Source organism: Heptranchias perlo, chromosome 24 (genome assembly GCF_035084215.1).
Source record: "Heptranchias perlo isolate sHepPer1 chromosome 24, sHepPer1.hap1, whole genome shotgun sequence".
Lineage (NCBI taxonomy): Eukaryota > Metazoa > Chordata > Chondrichthyes > Hexanchiformes > Hexanchidae > Heptranchias > Heptranchias perlo.
The window spans coordinates 30,088,043-30,111,187 of NC_090348.1; the positions used below are offsets into that span (position 1 = coordinate 30,088,043).

The 23,145-nt window shown below is 44.8% G+C and overlaps 1 protein-coding gene across 1 annotated transcript in view; it reads left to right on the plus strand.

Annotated features, from left to right (window-relative positions):
• LOC137341785 (T-kininogen 2-like) overlaps nucleotides 1–23,145 on the plus strand; it is a 53,638-nt gene that overhangs the window by 25,092 nt on the left and 5,401 nt on the right. The window contains exons 6-9 of the mRNA XM_068005287.1: nucleotides 7,386–7,546; nucleotides 13,621–13,731; nucleotides 17,235–17,340; nucleotides 19,844–20,001. Of these exons, the coding sequence (XP_067861388.1) occupies nucleotides 7,386–7,546; nucleotides 13,621–13,731; nucleotides 17,235–17,340; nucleotides 19,844–20,001 (536 nt within the window). The remainder of the gene's footprint in view (nucleotides 1–7,385; nucleotides 7,547–13,620; nucleotides 13,732–17,234; nucleotides 17,341–19,843; nucleotides 20,002–23,145) is intronic.

Here is a 23,145-nt window from a genome sequence, read left to right on the forward strand (position 1 = left end):
ATCCTACAATTATATGATTTGTGTTTCTGGATAAAAATCCACTCCTCTTTAAATGGAGGCTGCAGCTTTTTGAGACCTCCTGCTGCACAGGAAATTCCACCCCTCCTCTCCATTGAATGCACTCTTGGTGCAGCCCCAAGCTAGGTCCAGAGCTCATTATGATTAAATAATGAGACTGATCCCAGAAGACTGCATGACGTGATCCATGTCCAAATCACGTGAGCACAAGCTCGCTGCACTCCAGTTCTACAGCCTTAGGACCGGGATCAGAAAATCCACTCTATAGGCCCAGATTTTCCTGCATATTTGCGCCATTGTAATGGCGTATCTATGTCGAAGGCACAAAAGTCCGAAGGAATTTGGGGCATCTATGCTATTTGCCTCAACTACTCCTTGTGGTAGCACGTTCCACATTCTTACCATTCTTTGGGTAAAGATGTTTCTCCTGAATTCCCTATTGGATTTATTAGTGACCTCTAGTTTTGGACTCCCCCACAAATGGAAACATTTTCTCTACGTCTACCCTATCATTATCAGGTCACCCCTTAGCCTTCTCTTTTCTTGAGAAAAGAGCCTGAGTCTTTTCAGATTTCCTGATAAGGAGATTCTCTCAGTTCTGATGTCATCCTTGTGAGTCTTTCTTGCACCCTTTCCATGCCTCTAGATCCTTTCTATAATACGGAGACCAGAACTGTGCATAATGCTCCAAGTGTGGTCTAACCAAGGTTCTCCTTTGCTTTTCAATTTTATCCCTCTAGATATGAACCCTAGTGTTTGATTTGCCTTTTTTCATGGCCTTATCAACCTGCATCGCTACTTTTAGTGATTTGTGTATTTGTACCCCAGATCTCTTTGCTCCTCTATCCCATTTAGACTCTTATTATCCAAGCAGTATGTAGCGTCCTTACACTTCCTACCAAAATGCACCTCACAGTTATCTACATTGAAATTCATTTGTCAATTACACCCCATTCACGCCCTTAATGGTATGATCGCTGTGAAACAATTTAAACTTCAAATTATAGTGTCCAAAACCTCTTAATTTATTGTTAGGCCCGGACAGTGTAAAGTAGATAGGTAAAATTATTTAGAATATATAAAAGCTTTGCAGTATTGGCAGGTCTTTAGATAATCAGATAATAGCATCTCACTTTAATTGTCGACTCTTTGTGATCAATAAACTGCTGCATGAAGTTGAATTGGACTTTGCTTTAGGAAGATACAGTATTGCCTACAGACATCTACAATGTTAACATTTACATCAATAAGACAAATTGTGACTGAAATAATCTTATCATATCACAACAGTGACAGCTACATTATAGGACGGCACAAACATGGACTCTACCCAATTTACTTAGTCATGAGGGAGGTGACATTACAGATAAAACCTCCAAGATAAAGCTCTGGGAAATTTATTCTTTTGAGTTGTGAGATGGACAGACCTGAGTAATGTTTAACTGTGTTGAGGGACAGGTATAGGAAGTGTGATGAATGAGCTATGTTTCAGGCTACTACACCAAAGCCTAAACAAGTGTAAAGGTCAAAGTTTGCACTGTTAATTCTGCATAATTACACAATGTGGATCGGTGACTCTCTAATGCTGTCCAACTTTGGTGGCCTTGCTCTATATTCAAGCACATATTTGCTGTCAAAAGTTACTGGCATGACATTCTATAAATGTCTGGTGATTGAGGCCTGATATCAAACAGAAGTTGTGATGTTAAGAATAGGTGATGGCAAGAATAGTTCTCCGCAGCCTTCAACATGTCATCGATGACGACGAACACCTCGCTAAGGCCATCCCCATGCCTCCACTACTCGCCTTCAAACAGCCACCCAACCTCAAACAGACCATCGTTCGCAGAAAATTACCCAGCTTTCAGGAGAACAGCGTCCACGACACCACGCAACCCTGCCACGGCAACCTCTGCAACACATGCCAGATCATCAACACGGATACCACCATCACACGAGAGGACACCACCCACCAGGTACATGGTTCATACTCCTGTGACTCGGCCAACGTTGTCTACCTCATACGTTGCAGGAAAGGATGCCCAAGAGCATGGTACCTTGGCGAGACCATGCAGACACTGCGACAACGGATGAACAGACACCGCGCAACAATCGCCAGACAGGAGGGTTCCCTTCCAGTCGGGGAACACTTCAGCAGTCAAGGACATTCAGCCACCGATCTTCGGGTCAGCGTTCTCCAAGGTGACCTTCGAGACACACGACAACGCAAAATCGTCGAGCAGAAGTTGATAGCCAAGTTCCGCACCCATGAGGACGGCCTCAACCGGGATCTTGGGTTCATGTCACGCTACACGTAACCCCACCAGCAAAAAGGGAAAAAAAAGTTATGTGTTTTAATATTCTCTCTCTCTCTGCCATTTGGGTCTCTTTCTTTCTGTCTGTGTAATTGACACAATGTATATCCAGTGTACTGGGACGTGCTGTTCTCCGTGACTGGCCCGTTTGAACAACAACGACACCTTTTGATTGGTGTGATGCTGTCCCAGCCTAATATAAGATATGCGATTTGAGAACCTTTCACTCATTCACCTGACGAAGGGGATAATCTCCGAAAGCTTGTGATTTTAAAATAAAATTGTTGGACTATAACCTGGTGTTGTAAGATTCCTTACATTTGTCCACCCCAGTCCATCACTGGCATCTCCACATCAAGAATAGGTGATGGCATGGAAGGATGTGGATTTGTACCTGTAGATTTCAACACCACAATATCCCAGTGTCATTTTGACTGTCAGGGAGACACAGATTAGCTTTTGCAATAGTGTGGTGTATTTTAACTCATTTTCTAGTTCTTGAGGAGGGTTGTTTAGTTAGTTGAAGCAAGGTTAGATTTGATTACATCAGTTACTCTGTATCTTTACTTAAGCAGCTTAACGATTCGTATTTGACCTTATCTCAATAACGTGTTTCAGTCTGCCTTTGGAAAAATTGAAGAAGTGCACATGACAGCATGTGCAAAAGACACGGTATCCAATTCATATCATAATGAGGTCCCATTGTTACATCCCTGGGTTACACCATCATATATTTAAATATTGTTCAGTGTTGGCACACTGAATGCAAAACACCTGGGAGCAATCAGAGAGTTTATCTTAGGGAAGCCCTAAAACTTTTAACACCTTCCATGGTCAAAACCGTTGCCATCACTCTCTGTGCAGACTGAAGAATGGGCCTTTGGGTAAAATATATTGTAGCAGAATTTTATTTTCTGAGGAACTGTAAGAAAGGGAGTTTGGATCCCCTATCATGTTTAAGTCGTGGGTCTGTAAATTAAATTTGTAATTTTACAACAGTGGCTGTCCTATCATTGCAATACACCAAATTTACTGAAACAACATATTACTTGACTGATTCACGATACACAGCTGACTAATACTGAAAGATACAGTATTAGTAATATTGCTTACCTACCACTTTACAAAACGTGCATGAACTGAAAGCAACCACATCTGTTCTACACTTCCTGAACCTCGTCTTCTCAGTTCTTTACACTATAAATTATTTTTTGCTATACCCTTTCCCGGTGATGTATTTGCTTATCGTCATCATTGGTCGACCTATTGCCGGAACTCATGTGACTGTCCTCCAATTTAAGGCAGGTTTGCTTAAGATACAAGTGTTTTATTTATTTGCTATTCTTCTCTTCTCCCACCCAAAAAATCTTCCTTTTTTTCGTCAGTTATTTACATAATAATTAAAAATATTTTTCTCCCCCTTACTTTCCTTGGTGAGTTTATGATTTTTGCTGAAAGTTATTTTTTAAAAATTCGTTCATGGGATGTGGGCGTCGCTGGCAAAGCCAGCATTTATTGCTCATCCCTAATTGCCCTTGAGAAGGTGGTGGTGAGCCGCCTTCTTGAACCGCTGCAGTCCGTGTGGTGAAGGTTCTCCCACAGTGCTGTTAGGAAGGGAGTTCCAGGATTTTGACCCAGCGACGATGAAGGAATGGCGATATATTTCCAAGTCGGGATGGTGTGTGACTTGGAGGGGAACATGCAAGTGGTGTTGTTCCCAAGTGCCTGCTGCCCTTGTCCTTCTAGGTGGTAGAAGTCGCCGGTTTGGGAGGTGCTGTCGAAGGAGCCTTGGCGAGTTGCTGCAGTGCATTCTGTAGATGGTACGTACTGCAGCCACAGTGCGCCGGTGGTGAAGGGAGTGAATGTTTAGGGTGGTGGATTGGGTGCCAATCAAGCAGGCTGCTTTGTCCTGGGTGGTGTCGAGCTTCTCGAGTGTTGTTGGAGCTGCACTCATCCAGGCAAGTGGAGAGTATTCCATCGCATTCCTGACTTGTGCCTTGTAGATGGTGGAAAGGCTTTGGGGAGTCAGGAGGTGAGTCACTCGCCGCAGAATACCCAGCCTCTGACCTGCTCTTGTAGCCACACTATTTATGTGGCTGGTCCAGTTAAGTTTCTGGTCAATGGTGACCCCCAGGATGTTGATGGTGGGGGATTCGGCGATGGTAATGCCGTTGAATGTCAACGGGGGGTGGTTAGACTCTCTCTTGTTGGAGATGGTCATTGCCTGGCACGAATGTTACTTACCACTTATCAGCCCAAGCCTTGATGCTGTCCAGGCCTTGCTGCATGCAGGCACGGACTGCTTCATTATCTGAGGGGTTGCGAATGGAACTGAACACTGTGCGATCATCAGCGAACATCCCCATTTCTGACCTTATGATGAAGGGAAGGTCATTGATGAAGCAGCTGAAGATGATTGGGCCTAGGACATTGCCCTGAGGAACTCCTGCAGCAATGTCCTGGGGCTGAGATGATTGGCCTCCAACAACTACTACCATCTTCCTTTGTACTAGGTATGACTCCAGGCACTGGAGAATTTTCCTTCTGATTCCCTTGACTTCAATTTTACGAGGGCTCCTTGGTGCCACACTTGGTCAAATGCTGCCTTGATGTCAAGGGCAGTCACTCTCACCTCACCTCTGGAATTCAGCTCTTTTGTCCATGTTTGGACCAAGGCTGTAATGAGGTCTGGAGCCGAGTGGGCCTGGCAGAAACCAAACTGAGCATCGGTGAGCAGGATATTGGTGAGTAAGTGCCGCTTGATAACACTGTCGACGACACCTTCCATCACTTTGCTGATGATTGAGAGTAGACTGATGGGGCGGTAATTGGCTGGATTGGATTTGTCCTGCTTTTTGTGGACAGGACGTACCTGGGCAATTTTCCACATTGTCGGGTAGATGCCAGTGTTGTAGCTGTACTGGAGCAGCTTGGCTAGAGGCGCGGCTAGTTCTGGAGCACAAGCCTTCAGCACTACAGCCGGGATGTTGTCGGGGCCCATATCCTCTGCTGTATCCAGTGCACTCAGCCGTTTCTTGATATCATGTGGCGTGAATCGAAGTGGCTGAAGACTGGCTTCTGTGATGGTGGGGATATCGGGAGGAGGCCGAGGTGGATCATCCACTCAGCACTTCTGGCTGAAGAAGGTTGCAAACGCTTCAGCCTTGTCTTTGCACTAACGTGCTGGACTCTGCCATCATTGAGGATGGAGATGTTCACGGAGCCTCCTCCTCCTGTTAGTTGTTTAATTGTCCACCACCATTCACGACTGGATGTGGCAGGACTGCAGAGCTTTGATCTGGTCCGTTGGTTGTGGAATCGCTTAGCTCTGTCTATAGCATGTTGCTTCCGCTATTTAGCATGCATGTAGTCCTATGTTGTAGCTTTACCAGGTTGGCACCTCATTTTCAGCTATGCCTGATGCTGCTCCTGGCGTGCTCTTCTACACTCCTCATTGAACCAGGATTAATCCCCTGGCTTGTTGGTAATGGTAGAGTGAGGAATATGCCGGGCCATGAGGTTACAGATTGTGCTGGAATACAATTCTGCTGCTGCTGCTGATGTCCCACATGGACAGATGCATCTGCGACAGGTAGATTGGTGAGGACGAGGTCAAGTAGGTTTTTCCCTCACTACCTGCCGTAGGCCCAGTCTGGCAGTTATGTCCTTCAGGACTCGGCCAGCTCGGTCAATAGTGGTGGTACCAAGCCACTCTTGGTGATGGACATTGAAGTCCCTCACCCAGAGTACATTTTGTGCCCTTGCTACCATCAGTGATTCCTCCAAGTGGTGCTCAACATGGAGGAGGACTGATCCATCAGCTGAGGGAGAGCGGTAGGTGATAATCGGCAGGAGGTTTCCTTGCCCAAGTTTGACCTGATGCCATGATATTTCATGGGGTCCGGAGTCAATGTTGAGGACTCCCAGGGCCACTCCCTCCTGACTGTTTAGCATTGTACCACCACCTCTGGTGGGTCTGTCCTGCTGGTGGGACAGGACATACCCAGGAATGGTGATGGAAGAGTCTGGGACGTTGGCTGAAAGGTATGATTCTGTGAGTATGGCTATGTCAGGCTGTTGCTTGACTAGTCCGTGGGACAGCTCTCCCAATTTTGGCACAAGTCCCCAGATATTAGTGAGGAGGACTTTGCAGGGTCGACTGGGCATGGTTTGCCTTTGTCATGTCCGGTGCCTGGTGGTCTGATGCCAGGTGGTCCGTCCAGTTTTATTCTTTTTGTGACCTTCTGAAGTGAGATTTAGCACTGCCCAGAGAGGTTTTTTTTTCCCCCAATGTTGAGTTTCCAATGACCAGATTTTGAACATTTAGTCATTTTTCATGATCTGGTTGACTGACTCCAGCCACAATGTCTGATGTCTGTATCAAAGCACCTCAAAAACATGACTCTGCCACAAACATCAGTCCTCCTCAGTGACACAAAATCATCCCAGTTAACTCCAAATTGTTATTTCATGATGTAACAGGCTGATTGTCCTTGCCTTGTGGGAGGAATTTTAAAAAGTTACCTCTATAGCAGGTGCTACATTGGAGTTGGATCCTCAGTATTCATATTCTGGCATTTCTAGTGGCGATTTCCTTAGACCTGGACATACAATAATGATTGGTCTCTTTTTGTATATGGCTGGAAGGTGAGTCCCAAGGAGATAACTTTGATACTAAATAGCATTTGTGCTGCCCAGACTAATTGTTCATTGAGGATGAATTCAATGATGACGTGACTCCAGTTCATGAAGTGAATCATGATCCATTTCATAGTGGAATGAATGCAGTACAGGGTCTGCTGCAGTTCATGGTATAGTGAAACTGGAATGGCAATGAGATTACTTTAAATTGTTGCATAGTTCAATATGCATAATTTGACGATGTTGGTGGCAGTGTAAATGTTTTAAATTCTGCACTGGTTCTCAAACTGAGCCCAGGTATCGATGTTAATGTGATGTAAACGATTCTATCATTCAGTGATGAATACTTTTGAACTATTCTTGCAACTTGCCTTTCATGCTCTTAATCAATTGTATCACTTGTTTTGCCAGAGGTGACTGTTGCTGTTACTTGTGAAGATTGCCCAGTGTTTGCAAGCCTTGACAACCCCTTGGTGAAAGCATCTGTGGAATTAGCACTGAAATTCTTCAATAATGAAAATAAAAAGAAGAGGACATTTACACTTAGCAAGATTATATATGCAATAAAAAAGGTACTGAATGATCCAACATGAACTAACCAACATGTCAATATCTTTAGAATATATACTTGAAAAGGAAAACATTTGCAAGGCTATGGGGAAAGAGCAGGGGAGTGGGACTAATTGGTTAGCTCTTTCAAAGAACCAGGCACGATGGGCCGAATGGCCACCTTCTATGCTGTAAAATAATATGATTCTGTGAGAAGAAACTCACCAGTTGCTTCAGAAATGAGGCCCAGGGTATTTTAACTCCTGGAAGCTGCCCACTGAGATCAGGTAAGTTACGAGATCGGGTTGTCCCTCAGGGGTCTCGTGATTGGGAGCCAGGGCGAGCCCACAGAAGTGGAGGCCTAAGCTTTCCTTGAGAGGCCTAGGAGGAGCATTCCTGCTCCTCCTGGCCCTAAAAAGGAGGTAAAAAGACTTCTTTTGGGTCTATTCTGGCCCTGACCCTCTTTACCACTAGGTTGTCATGGCAGGAAACTCACTGCGGTTTCCTGCATAGGTCGCTGAGTTAAAATTGCAGTTGGGTCCTGATGACGTAGTCAGGACTCTACATACATGTGTAAAAAGGGACCTTGTTAGTTTTGGGCAGGTGTCCTAGCCACCTGTTCATTTGAGCAGGTTAAAATCAGGAACCGTCAGTTCCCTGTGTCTCCAGGGCAGGTAATTATCCTGGGTGTTATTAACTGGTAGGGTTTTTGCTGTGGTTATTTTATGTTAATTGGAGTCAGGTCAGTAATTATGACTGAAGCAGTAATAAGGGAAACTGAAACCTACTGTTAACAGCTCTCTGCCCCACTGAGGGAAAGATTCTTTGGTGCTAAATTGGGCGATGACGTGCGCCGGATGCCATCATGGTGTAGGAGTTAGCGCAAGGGCAAATACCGAATGATGGCAGCATGTAAAGTGGGGAGAAAATGCGTGCAGTGTGCAACGCTGATTTAAAGTGATAGACACCATTTTGGACCTTAATGCTCAACTCAACGCACAGTCTTAATCTGAACGTGTCTTACTGTGCCTGAAGGACCCTCTACCAGCGCTATTTAAAGGGGCCATGCAGGTGTTGCAGGTTAGTTGCTGGATTATTGCTTCTAGCTACTGGTGGAGTAGGCAGTGTTTTTTGAAGCTCCCTAGAGAGCTCCTAGAGTACATTTGAGTGTGGTTTGGCAGGTACTGGTTTACGGTTCAGAAAGTTACAACCATGGTTGAACAACATTCCTGGCAACCATGGGCGGTCTGCTAGGGTTCCCGCTGGGCACTGAGCACAACTGGGACCATGCAGAGAGGCCACGCATAGCAGGTCAAGCTGCGAGGAGGATGAGGGGGTGCAGGGCACTGAGCAGGAGGCCCTACCCAATGACAGCCTTCCAGGACCAATTCTCTTACCTCAACATGACCCAGGAGGATTGCATCCGATGCCAGAGGTTCACCAAGGAAGCCATGACCGAGATCTGTCAACTAGTACGGCTACAACTACCGCCTCAGGGCAGGGCAAGGACAGCATTGCCTGTGGCTGTGAAGGTCACCGTGGTGCTGAATTTCTACGGCTCAGGATCATTTCAGGCCTCTGCTGGTGACATGTGCAACATCTCGCAGTATGCAGTGCACTGCTGCATAAGGGAGGTCACAGACTCACTCTACCAGAAGAGGAACAGGTTCATCACTTTCCCTCTCGACAGAGACAAGCAGAACGAGCGAGCACAGGGGTTCGCTCACATTGCTGGCTTCCCCATGGTGCAGGGTGCCATTGACTGCACACATATTGCCCTGCGTGCCCCGCCTATTAACTCAGCCGTCTTCGTCAACTGAAAGGGCTTCCACTCCCTGAACGTGCAGCTGGTGTGTGACCACACGCATCGAATCATGGAGGTCGATGCTCGCTACCCTGGGAGCAGTCATGACGCCGTCATCATCCGGCGGTCCAACGTGCCAGCTATCTTTCACCCAACCCGCAAGTCAAAGGCTGGCTACTGGTCGACAAGGGCTATCCCCTCACGCCATGGCTCATGACACCGGTCAGGAACCCACGCACACTTGCACAGCAGGCCTATAATGAGACCTATGCTGCGACACGTGACATCATGGAGCACACCATAGGCCTCCTCAAACAATGCTTCCGCTGCCTGGACCGGTCTGGAGGAGCCCTGCCGTACTCCCCTGAGCGGTGGACAGATTCGTGGTGGTATGCTGCATGCTGCACAACCTCGCCATTATGAGGGATCAGCCTTTGCCACCAATTATTGAGAAGACCCTGAGCCAGAGGTGGAGGAGGAGGAGGAGGAAGAGGAAGGAGTGGAGCCGGAAGAGGAAGTGGAGGAAGACGCAAGGGTGCAACAGGAACCACACGCCTTGTCTGCAAGGGCTGTGTGCTCGCCTGATCCGTGCCCGCTATCAATAATGTCAACTACATCCCCCAACTCACCAATAGTCCTACACTCCCCACCTTTCCGCTCCCATAAGACAATCAAATCGCCCTCCATCTGATTGCACATTGGTTTCCCCCTCAGCTCATTGCACAAATAAAAACCGCCACCACCAAATGCAAATTCAAAGTCTCATTTATCAATGAATAAATGAAATTATGCTAACAGAACAGAACTATTCACCCTTATGTATTCCCTTAGTGCCTTCTGTTCATCTGCCTTTACCTATCCTAGTGCTCCTATGAGGTGCTTCCCCAGTGGTTGGCGCATGGGTGGTGGGAGGCTGCTGGCCTTCAATAGAGGAGCACGCAGATGGCCTTGGAGGATGACCTCGAGCAGCTCTGGGCTGGGAGAGCCCGGCTTCAGATTGCACCACCTCAGCATGGGCTGCAGCAGTCTGGCCTGGCTGGCTGACAGGCAACAGCAGGGGCACTGGCAGAGTGGCAGGGGTGGGAGGAGGAATGCTGTCGTCCTGAGAGAGGACAGCAGGTCCGACTGCCATGGCACCACTGTCACTCTCCCGGAGCGGCGCCTCAGCAATCCTGGTGATCAGCTGGAGAACGGATTGCAGTGACGTCCTGGAAGCTCCGTTCCACAGTGGTCCCTGGACCCACAGCAGTCTGAGCTTCCAATGCAGCAATCAGACCATGGATGGCAGATGTCTGTGCTGCAATGGAAGCTGTGACATCAGTCATCAGACGCTGCATCATGGTGGGTTCCACAGGTGTGCTGATGGAGGTGACCACTCGTTCCATGTTGGAAAGGATGGGCTCCAAGCTCTGCGCAAAGCCCTGTGCCAAGTTGGAGCTGGACTCCTCCATGCCCCTTCTCATTGTGCGCAGGTTTCCGGCAGGTTTTCCAATGCTCCAAGCATTTGACGATGTACGCCCATCAGCCGTCTTCTGTAGCCTGGCCCTTCAAAGTCCACATCTGACTCCTCTGCGGCAGAACTAGTGAGCGACCTTACCCTCCGATGAGCTGGCACCTGTGGTATCTGTTCCCCCGCCCCGGCTCCTGCGCACTTGTGCCTGGTGTCTTACCATGTGCAGATCCCTCCTCTAACTTATAAAGGACGCGCAGTGTCAGTCTCTGAGCTGGTGGAAGCAAGAGTCAGATAGAGTGACGGTGTGGCTTCAGTGTCCTCCTCCTCGGACGGTGCCGCCACATATGGGTATTTGCAATGACAACGGGAAACAGGTTGAGTTGTGGAGCGGGGAGAGGAGCAAGTAAGACATGTGTGCTGACACCATCTGCAGCACGTGAGTCAGAAAAGGTTATGGGAGGAGGGAGAAGTGGGAAAGGATAAGGAGAATTAGATATGCAGAGACCCCCTTCATCGGGACCTCCAACGCGGCATGTTGTCACGGCTGCACTGACAGCCCGCCCAATGATCTGAAGCACTGTCTGCTCTAAGGGGGTGGGGACGTGTAAGCTTGCCTGTCCACCCTCAGGTCTCTCCTGCTGCCAGCTGTTATGCGCCGCCTTCTCCTGCAAGACAGGGGACAGTGTGTCAGTGAGTATCCTGCAAGGTGTGTGGGTGATGTGTCTTGCATGGTTGAATAGCTGCCAGTTTGTGTGACCTGTGAGTGGTGGGTGTGTGGCCTGCAAGTGTGGTACTATGTGTGGGTGAGATGCAGCATGCCGAGTGCAGCATTGCGTATGGATGGGCAATGTTTGTTGGTGGTTGGTGACGGGGAGTGTGATGCATGGAGTATTGGTGCAGTTGGTAGGATGTGCCACTTGACACTTGCATTCACTCATCTTGACCACTCGTGTCAAATCATTGAACTTCTTTCGGCACTGCACCCATGTGCATGATGCCATGCTCCTGGCATTGACTTCTTGTGCCACAGCCTGTGGAGCTGCAGTCTGGAGGGTCTACTGACACCCTGTGGGTACATGTTGGCCCTCCTTTTGTCCACCCCTTCCACCAGGGCCTCCAGTTTATCATCGGAGAAGCACAGAGCCCTGTCTTGCGCCAGTCCTGTTATCCTCGCGGTCATCTTTCCCTCCTCCTAGTGAACTGTGTACCTGCCATTTGAAATGTGCATCTGTATCTTTAAGAGGTGCAGGCTGCTGATGACGTGCGCTGTGCACGCCCCATTTCCAACTTCCTCATTCTCTGTGCAGCCTCTCAGCAGCAGGGGTAGCTATGGTTGCACGGGGATATCATGATAATTAACAGGCAGCACGAAGGTCACATGCTGCCTGTGTAGCGGCCATCGGGCGCGGGGTACTAGTGCATCATGCCACCCCCACCCGAAAATGGCCCTTATCCAATTTTTTCCCCCTAAATGCCATCCCCAATTAAAAGGCTAATCACTTTTCAGAAATAGGCTGGATTTCTATACTAACTCTTATTTCAAGTGGAGTATGCCTTATTTAAATTTTCAGGTGTTTAATCATTAATTTGCAGATAGTAGATTTAAATATGTAAATCCAGATATTTTCAGACTGGAAAGTAATGGATGTTTGTTATACAGTGGCAGAATGGATTTGAGACTTTCCCAAGGAGGTTTGAGGGAGGGAGACAAAGAGTGAAAGACAGGAAACAGAAAGACAGAGAATGAATCGATCACCGATGATTCAGTTGGGAGAGGCAGTGTGTAAATAAGCCTTACGAACCAGGTGGTGCAGGTTCGATTAACAGTTCATGTGAGTTAGCTGATCTCAGCTGTGGTGCCAGTAGGAGTGCTGCAATTGACATCAGTGCAATGGATGGGAAAATCAGCTCGAGTTCTTGCTATTATGCAGTGACTCCTGCTGGAAATTGCTTTGTTATGATGTCACTCAACAAGAACAACTTGTATTTATATAGAGCCATTAGTGTAAAAAAACATCCCGAGGTGCTTCACAGAAGGGTAATCAGACAAAAATTGACATTGAGCTAAAGAAGGGGATATTAGGAGGGTTGATTAAAAAGCTTGGTCAAAGAGGTAGGTTTTAAGGTGGGTCGGTTTAGGGAGGGAATTTCAAAAGGTTAAGACATAAACAGTTGAAGGCACGACTGCCAATAGTGGGGCAAAGGGTGTGCGGGATGCACAAGAGGCCAGAGTTGGAAGAATGTAGAGTTCGCTAAGGGTTGCAGAGCTGGAGGAGATTACAGAGATAGGAAGGGGCAAGGCCACAAAGGGATTTGAAAATGAGGGATGAGAATTTTAAATTGGAGGCGTTGGAAGTCTGGGAGCCAATGTAGGTCAGTGAGCACAGGTGTGATGGGATAGCAGGGCTTGATGCAGGTTAGGATATGGGCAGCAACACTTTGGATGAGCTGGTTTATGAGTGCTGGCCAGGAGAGCATTGGAATATTTGCGTCTGGAGGTGACTCATGATGAAACAATATGCTGGCACTAAAGGCTACATTTTTGTGACCCTGCCCATTGGTGGGGCTTTGCAAGCATTGATTTCAATGAACGGAAAATCACTAGCAGCATACCTGTGTTTTTGCAATCCCTGCTGGCTGTGTGGTGTAGGGCAACTGAAAAATTACCCCTAATTGTCTAGGTCCACACATGTTCCAGCCTCATAATTGAGTGGGGAGGGAAAATTGGAAGAAAAAACAGACAAAGAGAATAGACTCATGATCTGGCTCAAATCCACTTGTTTATTTTTGGCTTCATAGGAGATAAAAGCAGCTGATTTCTCTTTGAATTGCTTTCTCAGGTGGTAGTAGGAGACACATACTGGGTGCGTTTTCAAATTCAGGAGACAGAGTGTCGCAAGGACAAAAACGAGCGTTGGTCAGATTGTCCACTTAAAGCTATGGATGAAGCAGTAAGTTCACATGTAATTAACGCACACAATGCTGCTGAAGATGAATGGGGAATATTTGAAACAGCTGTGACAAGTAATAAGAAAAGCACTATGCAAGTAGGAATAAACAAGGCCGGTGTAGCCAGCAATGTGGATGTCACAAGCAAACATGTGAATGCTGAATGATTCTTCAAATGTTACTGCAAGCTTCAGAGAATTAAGAATATGCTGCTCAAAATGTGATTCATCATGTAGGCAAAGGAAGGGACCATCTTTGACAATACAGTAAGAGCGTACAGCATTCATGCAATTAATCACTGGAGCACCAGTGAGTCCAGGGAATTCTAGGCTTTCCCAGACAATCATCACCATTTATAAGTTTTCACCTCACACACTGAAAGAAAGCCTGGATTTCAGTAATGAAGCTGCTCAAATGTTGGGAGTAGCTTTGTTACGAGAATATTAAACCCATGCAATCAACATCTAAAAAAAATAAAAGCATTGGCACTGAATATCCGCGTGGGGTTGCATTCAGGCCTAAGTGGTGATGTGCTCACTGGGAACCCCCAACACTGACCTCGGCAAACTATTTGGGGTCAAAAGGGAGTTTCTCCAATTATCCTTACAATGACGAGTGCCTGCACCACTAGGGACACATTGAGGATGCCTGCCCACCAAAGAGGTCGGAAAAGCTGACTGAAGCTGCCTGGGCCCAGTGGCAGTCCCACCCCCATAAAGGAGATATGTAATGAGGCCAAAACTAAAACAAAATAAAGCTTCTTACCTCTGAATATTCAAAGGCCCAGACCATGATCACCGCCTAGATCCTGATGGTGTCTTTACAAGCATCTTTTGGCACTTAGGTGCACTTGGTGTGAGCAGGTATACCTACACCAACCCTCAGAGATGTGGCAGGAACTCCCATTGTAAGAAGACCACCACCCCCCCCCTCAGTAACCCTTGGTCCTGCCCCCTCATGCCAAATGGGCAGCTGGAGGCTCCCTAACCCTAACTTCTGCCAAAGTTCCGAGGGGAGTACACCAGAAGGGTTGTGGATTTTCAGGGCTGTTGATAGTCTTCTTCTTAAAAACATTAACATACTTTTGTCCTTAATTTTCCCCTTCATTCACTCTTCTTACTCATTCTCTCTATTCTATTTTTATCTTGACCTTACTTTCAGTTTATTCCTAACTAATATACCTTGTTCTCTCTACCCTTTACGTTTTCCCTTAAACTAACTTTAGCAATCTGATTTATCTGTTTCTTCTGCCTCCCAGGCCCCACCATCCACTTTGGAGGTGAGCTTCACATTAAAACAAAAAAGAACCTCTGACGGACTGAAACCTGCCTGCAAAGGTTTTTTTCAGCAAACAAGAGTAATGTTTCAAAATTGACATTGTCGTGTTATTGTTGCAACCAGGCATAATTAGAAATGCCTCTGATGGGCGAGTTAACTTGTCTGGTGTGCTAGCAGCTCAATCGTTCCCAGACAAGAATATTTGTCTCTAGTACTAGGAACATAGGAATAGGAGTAGGCCATTAAGCCCCTCGAGCCTGTTCCGCCATTCAATGAGATCATGGCTGATCTGTGACCTAACTCCATATACCCGCCTTAACCAAAGGTATTAAGGGATATGGGGCTAACATAAATCTATCAATCTCAGATTTAAAATTAACAATTGAGCTAGCATCAATTGCCACTTGCAGAAGAGAGTTCCAAACTTCCACCACCCTTTGCGTGTAGAAGTGTTTCCTAACTTCACTCCTGAAAGTCCTGGCTCTAATTTTTAGGCTATATCCCCTGGTCCTAGACTCCCCAACCAGCAGAAATAGTTTCTGTTTATCAACCCTATCAGTTCCCCTTAATATCTTGAAAACTTTGTTCAAATCACCCCTTAATCTTCTAAATTCCAGGGAATACAACCCTGGTTTGTGTAATCTCTCTTCGTAATTGAACTCTTGGAGACCAGGTACCATTCTAATAAATCTATGCTGCACTCCCTCCAAGGCCAATATATCCTTCCTAAGGTGCGGTGCCCAGAACTGAACATAGTACTCCAGGTGTGGTCTAGCCAGGGCTTTGTATAGCTGTAGCATAAAACTTTTACCCCCTCGTATTCTAGTCCTCTAGATACAAAGACCAGCATTCCATTAGTCTTTTTGATTATTTTCTGTACCTGTCCATGACATTTTAATGACCTATGTACTTGGACCCCTAAGTCTGTTTAGACCTCCACTGTTTCAAGCTTTTCACCATTTAAAAAGTACTCTTTTTAGGTCCAAAGTGGAGGACCTCACACTTACCCACATTGAAACCCATTTGCCACAGTTTTGCCCATTCACTTAAGCAAATCACCCCTTAATTGTCTAAATTCCAGGGAATACAACCCTAGTTTGTGTAATCTCTCCTCGTAATTGAACCCTTGGAGTCTAGGAATCATTCTAGTAAATCTACACCTCAACTATTCACTGTATTTATTAACGACTTAGATAACAGGATAGAGGGCAACATATCCAACTTTGCCAATGGCACAAAGATAGGCAGCATTGTAGATGGGAGCATAAAATTACAGACTGATATTAATACTCTGTGTTGAGACACTATGGGGCTGATTTGCATTGTTATGAATGCCCTGTGTGCACCAATCTTGGGTGGTTACAGCACAGAAAAAGGGAGAGAGTCCTGTAATGTTTGGTCTCTGTCTTTTTAGCACATGCTTCAATTTTTTTTGTGCGGAGGTAGGTATAGGAAGTTTTCACTTGAAATATTCATAATAATCGTCAAGTAACATTGCGTGTCTTTTTTTTCCAACCTTGAAGCCAGGTAACGCTGCTCCCAAAACACACCCATATAAATAGGTGTCTAGGGTTGCTACATGCTGAGTTGTAAATAGAAGTTTAAAGGACCAGTAAGAAGATTCACGAAATATTTTTTAGGTTATAGTACTTCCGCCTCATTTTTGTTAATTGTTTTTCTGCTGGCACATAGGTTCTCGTGAGCCTTTGTGTCAATTATTTTAATGTTTTTTGCCCCAGCACCATTCCTAGAACCAGTTGGTTTCCCAATGGAAACTCCCCCTATCTGAGGAGCAAATCAAAGGGATGCCAGACAGGTCAGGCTGCACGAGAGATGCTCTGTGCCTACTCACTGATACCCCTATACCCATAATCTGCAGAAGAGGTGAACATACCTCACTTTGGCAGATGATCAGACTCTCATGGTAGGTTGTCACAGCAACTCCAATGGCACAGATACACGTGAAGGACTGACTAACCATTATGCTTCCTCAGAAGCATCCCTGTCACAGAATGGACATGGTAGATTTTCTATAGACCTTTACAAAATTTTGCCTAAAGATGAACAATATTATTGTTACTTTTTGACAAAATGAGTATGGTACAGTTTTCAGAAAGAACCACTGTTTGTGTACAAGATAAATAACACAGTCTGATTGAGCTGTCAGCCTGTTTGTGTTGTAATTTCTATGTATTTCTTTGTAATCCTGTGTTCTGTACAACCTAAGGTGATAGGAGTCTGCCAAGCAGAAGTTCTGTTTCCAATTGGTGAAACTAAAGGTCAGATGAGAGGATTTCCCAAATGTCAGTTGATCCAGCTAATTGTGGATGAAGGTAATACACAAAGTAAATAAATATTTTAGACAGATTTTTTTTTCCTTTTGCTCAAACTTTGAAATAGATAAATAACTTGATTTATGAATAGAAAACTAGAAAATTCAGCAATCATCTCCTCCTCTCTCACAGCCCCACAATCACCCTCTCCTAGGCTCAGCCATTCAAGGAGATTTCTGAACAACAAAAAATGGCAGTGTTTAGCATTGAAATCACTAATTTTTAAAAATTCATTCATGGAATGTGGGTGTTGCTGGCAAGGCCAGCATTTATTGCCCATCCCTAATTGCGCTTGAGAAGGTGGTGGTGAGCCGCCTTCTTGAACCGCTGCAGTCCGTGTGGTGAAGGTTCTCCCACACAGTACTGTTAGGTAGGGAGTTCCAGGATTTTGACCCAGTGATGATGAAGGAACGGCGATATATTTCCAAGTCGGGATGGTGTGTGACTTGGAGGGGGAACGTGCAGGTGGTGTTGTTCCCACGTGCCTGCTGCCCTTGTCCTTCTAGGTGGTAGAGGTCATGGGTTTGGGAGGTGCTGTAGAAGAAGCTTTGGCAAATTGCTATTGTGATCCTATGGATGGTACACACTGCAGCCATGGTACACCGATTATATATAATGATCTATACATACAATAAATATAGTGTATGGCACATCCATCACACCTTAAAGTGTCACACTTGGAAGTATCATATATGCAAAATGCATATCATACTTGCATCTGATTGGCTAACATCATATTGGTAAAACAGAAGCAAATCATACAAAAATACAAAAATGACAGACAGAAGAGACCCACTGGTCCATCTAGCTTGTTCCATATAATTGTGCCTAGTGCAGCATAATACAGACACTCCCCACCCACGCAGAACTATGCAATCTCATGGGTGAGGCGAGAAACTGGATTAAAACACAGGCCAATTAGGGGAAAAAAATCCTCTCCGACCACAATAGGCAATCGAAACTAGTCCAGGAGATCACATGGACCCTGATTTATATTATAGGATACCTACCTCTTCTACAAGATGATCTCCACCACAGCTAGAAACAGGTCCTGCTCTTTCTTGAAGGAATTCAGCAAATCAGTGTTCACTGCACAAGCCGGCAGGTTCACTATTCTCTGGGGAAAGAAGAACTGCCCAACATCCAACCTAGTTCCACCCTTACATAATTTGTATGTGTGACCCCCTAGTCCACCCTAACCTGTTCAGTTGAAATAATTGGTCCACATAAACACAATTTAGACCCTTCATTATTTTATAAACCTCAATCAAATCGCCCCAGAGTCCAAGCTTTTCTAAAGTGTACAGACCCAGCTCTTTAAACCTATCTGGGTGTTTTAAACTAGTTATTAATCTTGTGGCCCTCCTTGGCACCTTTTCCAGAGCCTCAATATCACTCACACATGAGGAGACCAAAACTGGACAACCTTTTAAAAAAAGTATTAAAAAAAAGTCAGTTATTTCCTGCTGACTTCTGCTCATTTTAATAATCTGGCATCACTCCAAAGAAAGTAGCCAGGGATTGATAAACTACCAATTTAGATTCAATGAAGCATTCCCTTATTCTTCGTCTCAGGAGGAAAGGCAGTATTGCTGCATTAGAATTTTTCTTACAAACTTCCTTCAGCTACAGTACTTAACCTCCAATTGAACTCAGGCTGTTCCTATTTAGAGCACTTACCCACAGGCAGTTGTTAAGCAGGTAGAAGATTAGATTACTGTTCTGGTCCAGTCACACTTTGCGGCCTTAAAGGGACAGCGTAGTTTAAACACAGCTGTGCTTTAAGCAACAGTCAGCTTTCTTCAAATTAGGAAATAGCCATCACAATGTAAACACGCCTCTCGTTATATAATACATGTATATTATTTGAAATGCAGCCCTTGTTATTATTAAACAGCATATCCTTGACTTACCACGAGCAATGTCATGGGAGATCTCGTAATATAACATATTAGCATGTAAAAACGTACTCAATCGAATGAATAAAGCATCTGAGGTGGAAAACATTCCTACATATGGTTTATTAAAACAGGCATTAGTTTATTCTTATACTTCTGAGGAGAAATTTAATGCACTCATCGATTCATTTACCATCTTGATCTCCCTTTAGAAAAATGTTACTCAGGCAATGGATACAGTAAGTCTGCCAGAGTGTGACTCTATTTTGTATGAGTGCAGTGACCCCAACAAAGCTGAATTCTTAAATCACTTTTGAAGCTCCAGGATCAGCAACAAGAAATGGGAAAATGTAGATCCACACTCTTTCAATGAAAGATGAAAACTGGCAGACCTCCTGACTGTTGATTGAGCAGTTTTATTCTGGATAGAAGATCGTCATAGTGTGTCTCTAGTAAGCTGCTTGTACGTGATTTAAATCTGTGGTTTCTCCTCACAGGAGAGTAAACAAACAACTTTTTTAGATTAAAATTACTCCCCTGCAGAGAAATATTCATCTTTAAGGAGTAAAGGATTATTAATCTTCTACCAAGTATTTTTTTTCTAGATGTTGATGCGTTGTCATGCATTGGTTGCCTAGTGCCCTTGAAGACTAATGACCCCAGAGTGCACAGGACTGTAGAGTATGCCATTTCTAAATTCAATGACAAGAGCGGGCAGCTTTTCAAATTTGCTTTGGCTCGAGTTCTTTCAGCAAAACATGAGGTAAAACATGTGTTTGATCTTTATTTTATCATTGACTTACAAATCATTGAACCCAAATCTGACCGTGTAAATAAACTACAAAATAAGTGGGGCAAATCCCAACAAGATCATTAGATTGTTCTTTTAATAATAAGGCCCTCAGATGTAAACACATTTACTGTTTTACATTTTACAGTGAGGTCTACATGGTTTATTTTATATAGAAATTAGCAAATATTCAGAATGCTCTATTGACCAAAGTGCATATAATCAATAGTTAATCACACTTTAAAGGAAGATGTTCTTATTACATAGGATTTGTTGTCTTTATTCTTTTCAATGTTAATGGTTAGCTGTCGCCATAACAAAGTGTAAACATTTTAACCTTGAAATGAACTACATTGTTTATTAATAGGTGGATCTATCCAACTTGATACCCATTGGCTAATGTATGGCTTGTTCACACAGTAAATATTTTGCTGGGGTAGGGTCCTAAGAACATAAGAAATAGGAGCAGGAGTAGGCCATACAGCCGCTCGAGCCTGCTCCACCATTCAATAAGATCATGGCTGATCTTCTACCTCAACTTATCCCATATCCCTTGATTCCCTTAGTGTCCAAAAATCTATCGATCTCAGTCTTGAATACACTCAACGACTGAGCATCCACAGTCCTCGGGGATAGAGAATTCCAAAGATTCACAACCCTCTGAGTGAAGAATTTTTTTCTTTACCTCGGTCCTAAATGGCCGACTTCTTATCTTGAGACTATGACTCCTAGTTCTAGACTCTCCAGCTCCCCTTGACATTCAATGGCATTACCATCGCCGAATCCCCCACCATCAACATCCTGGGGGTCACCATTGACCAGAAACTTAACTGGACCAGCCATATAAATACTGTGGCTACAAGAGCAGGTCAGAGGCTGAGTATTCTGCAGCGAGTGACTCACCTCCTGACTCCCCAAAGCCTTTCCACCATCTACAAGGCACAAGTCAGGAGTGTGTTGGAATACTAACTGGCCTGTAGTTCCCTGTTTTCTCTCTCCCTCTTTCTTGAATAGGGGGTTACATTTGCTACCTTCCAATCCACTGGGACCATTCTAGAATCTAGGGTCTTACTAAGCTTTTCAGCTATCTCAGAAGACTATGAGCAGTTTCCCAGTGTGAAAGTTGGATTTTCAGGGTGGATGAAGGAAGTACTAAAGAAATTAACATTTAAGATAAGGCAATCAATGATCAGCTGGGAAAATTAAAGGCAGGGGTGTTCTTCCGTTGTCCTGGCTAACATTTATTCCTCAATCAACAGCTGAAACAGATGATCTGGTCATTTACTTCATTGCCGTTTGTGGGATTTGGCTGTGCGCAAATTTGCTGCCGCGTTTCCTACATTACAACAGTGACTACACTTCAATAAAGTACTTAGTTGGCGCGAAGCACTTTGGGATGACGAGGTCATGAAAGGCGCTATATAAATGCAAGTTTAAAAAATGGGGCTGGAAACAGAAACAAAGATGTTTAAAGTTGCAAATAACATCAAATTTGGTGTCAGGGAGGTTCTTCTGCCTTGTACCATTAAATAGAAATACACAGACGAAGGGAAGACATTTTGCACGTGTTGAATGTGAGTTTTGAAGGTGCTGCTTTTCCTTCTCTCTTTGGGAAGGAAAACAATATTTTCAGCATTCTTGCAGTAATTGCAATAGCACACAAAATAGGCTAGATTGATAAAATGAATGCTGCATGAGCACATCTTTCCCCTTAACAACAGGGAAAATAAACAGTTCCATGTTGCAGTTACATTTTCTTGATATAGAATTTAAAAAGTGCAGTATTTTTTTGCAAGAATAATTTCCCATTTTGAATTTTGCTTCCGCCACCACCCCGCTCCCCCCCACCGCCGTATCATAAACCATTCCACAACTGATACCAGGCATGAAATGTGATCCCAGTGCTCTGCCAGCTCTGCTGTGTAACCAGTTGGTAAAAGGTGCCTCTATTTTTGATTTTCTTTCACTCCCTTTGACAGAAATAGTTCACCTCTAGATGACTGAATTGAGATCAGCAGCATATTGTGTGAGACACATGGTCATGAAACAGAGTCTGATCACCATGTGTTGTGGGATGTCAGTATATTAATAAATTTCACCTTTGCCCTACCTCAAGAAAATGCATTTTCAATACAAGTGTTTTGTAATCAAGTAATGTTTCCTATGGTAGGTTAAAAGTTAACACAATAGAAAAAGAGTTGCAGATGGACAGCCATGGGCAATAGATTAATTTTTGTTACGTTACTTTGTCACATTTATGTCAGCCCATTCCACAGACTAGCACAAGAACTTGAGGAACAACAGCAAACATGTACAAGAATAGAGCGAAGATGCTTCATGATATTTACACTTTCCAAGAATTACCCACTTAACTAGGTTACACTGAACCTATCTATATGATTGAACATGTCACATCTGTTTGTTAATAGGGCAATGGAAGGTGTCCAACAATTCCACAGGATGTAAAGCATGCTGATTGGTTCTGATGTTATGTTCACTAAAAAGCAACTCGTCCAAAATACTTAAATAGTCACAAACACATAGGCCTTGAAATTCTGGGTGCCGGAGAAGGCGGAGAGCGGGTGCATCACCTGCCTAGGAGCCAGAATTTGGGATGGAAATTAGTTCTGCTGGGAGCCCAGCAAACAGCAGTTGAGAGGGGGGAGGGGAAAAGTGGGAGCAGGTGAGTCATCCTCCAGCCTGGACCCTCCTATGTCAAGGGGGCATGTCTGGGGAGTTTCCGTGCTACCTTGGGATTTCTTCAATTTTCACCCTCATTACGTCCAATGGAACTCCCGCTAGCTGAGAGCTGGCATCGGTTCTGTTCAGGGCTCAGTAAAGGCCCCAAAAAGTACGACGGGCAAAGGCAATTGATCCCAATGGGGATAAGTTACCTTTCTAAACATAATGTGGAGATGCCGGTGATGGACTGGGGTTGACAATTGTAAACAATTTTACAACACCAAGTTATAGTCCAGCAATTTTATTTTAAATTCACAAGCTTTCGGAGATTTTCTCCTTCCTCAGGCAAATGTTAACATAGGCCTTTCCTTCCTTAACAGCAGAAGACAAAATTGGTAATTTTAGCTCTCTGGCACTTACTGGGCTAACATTCAG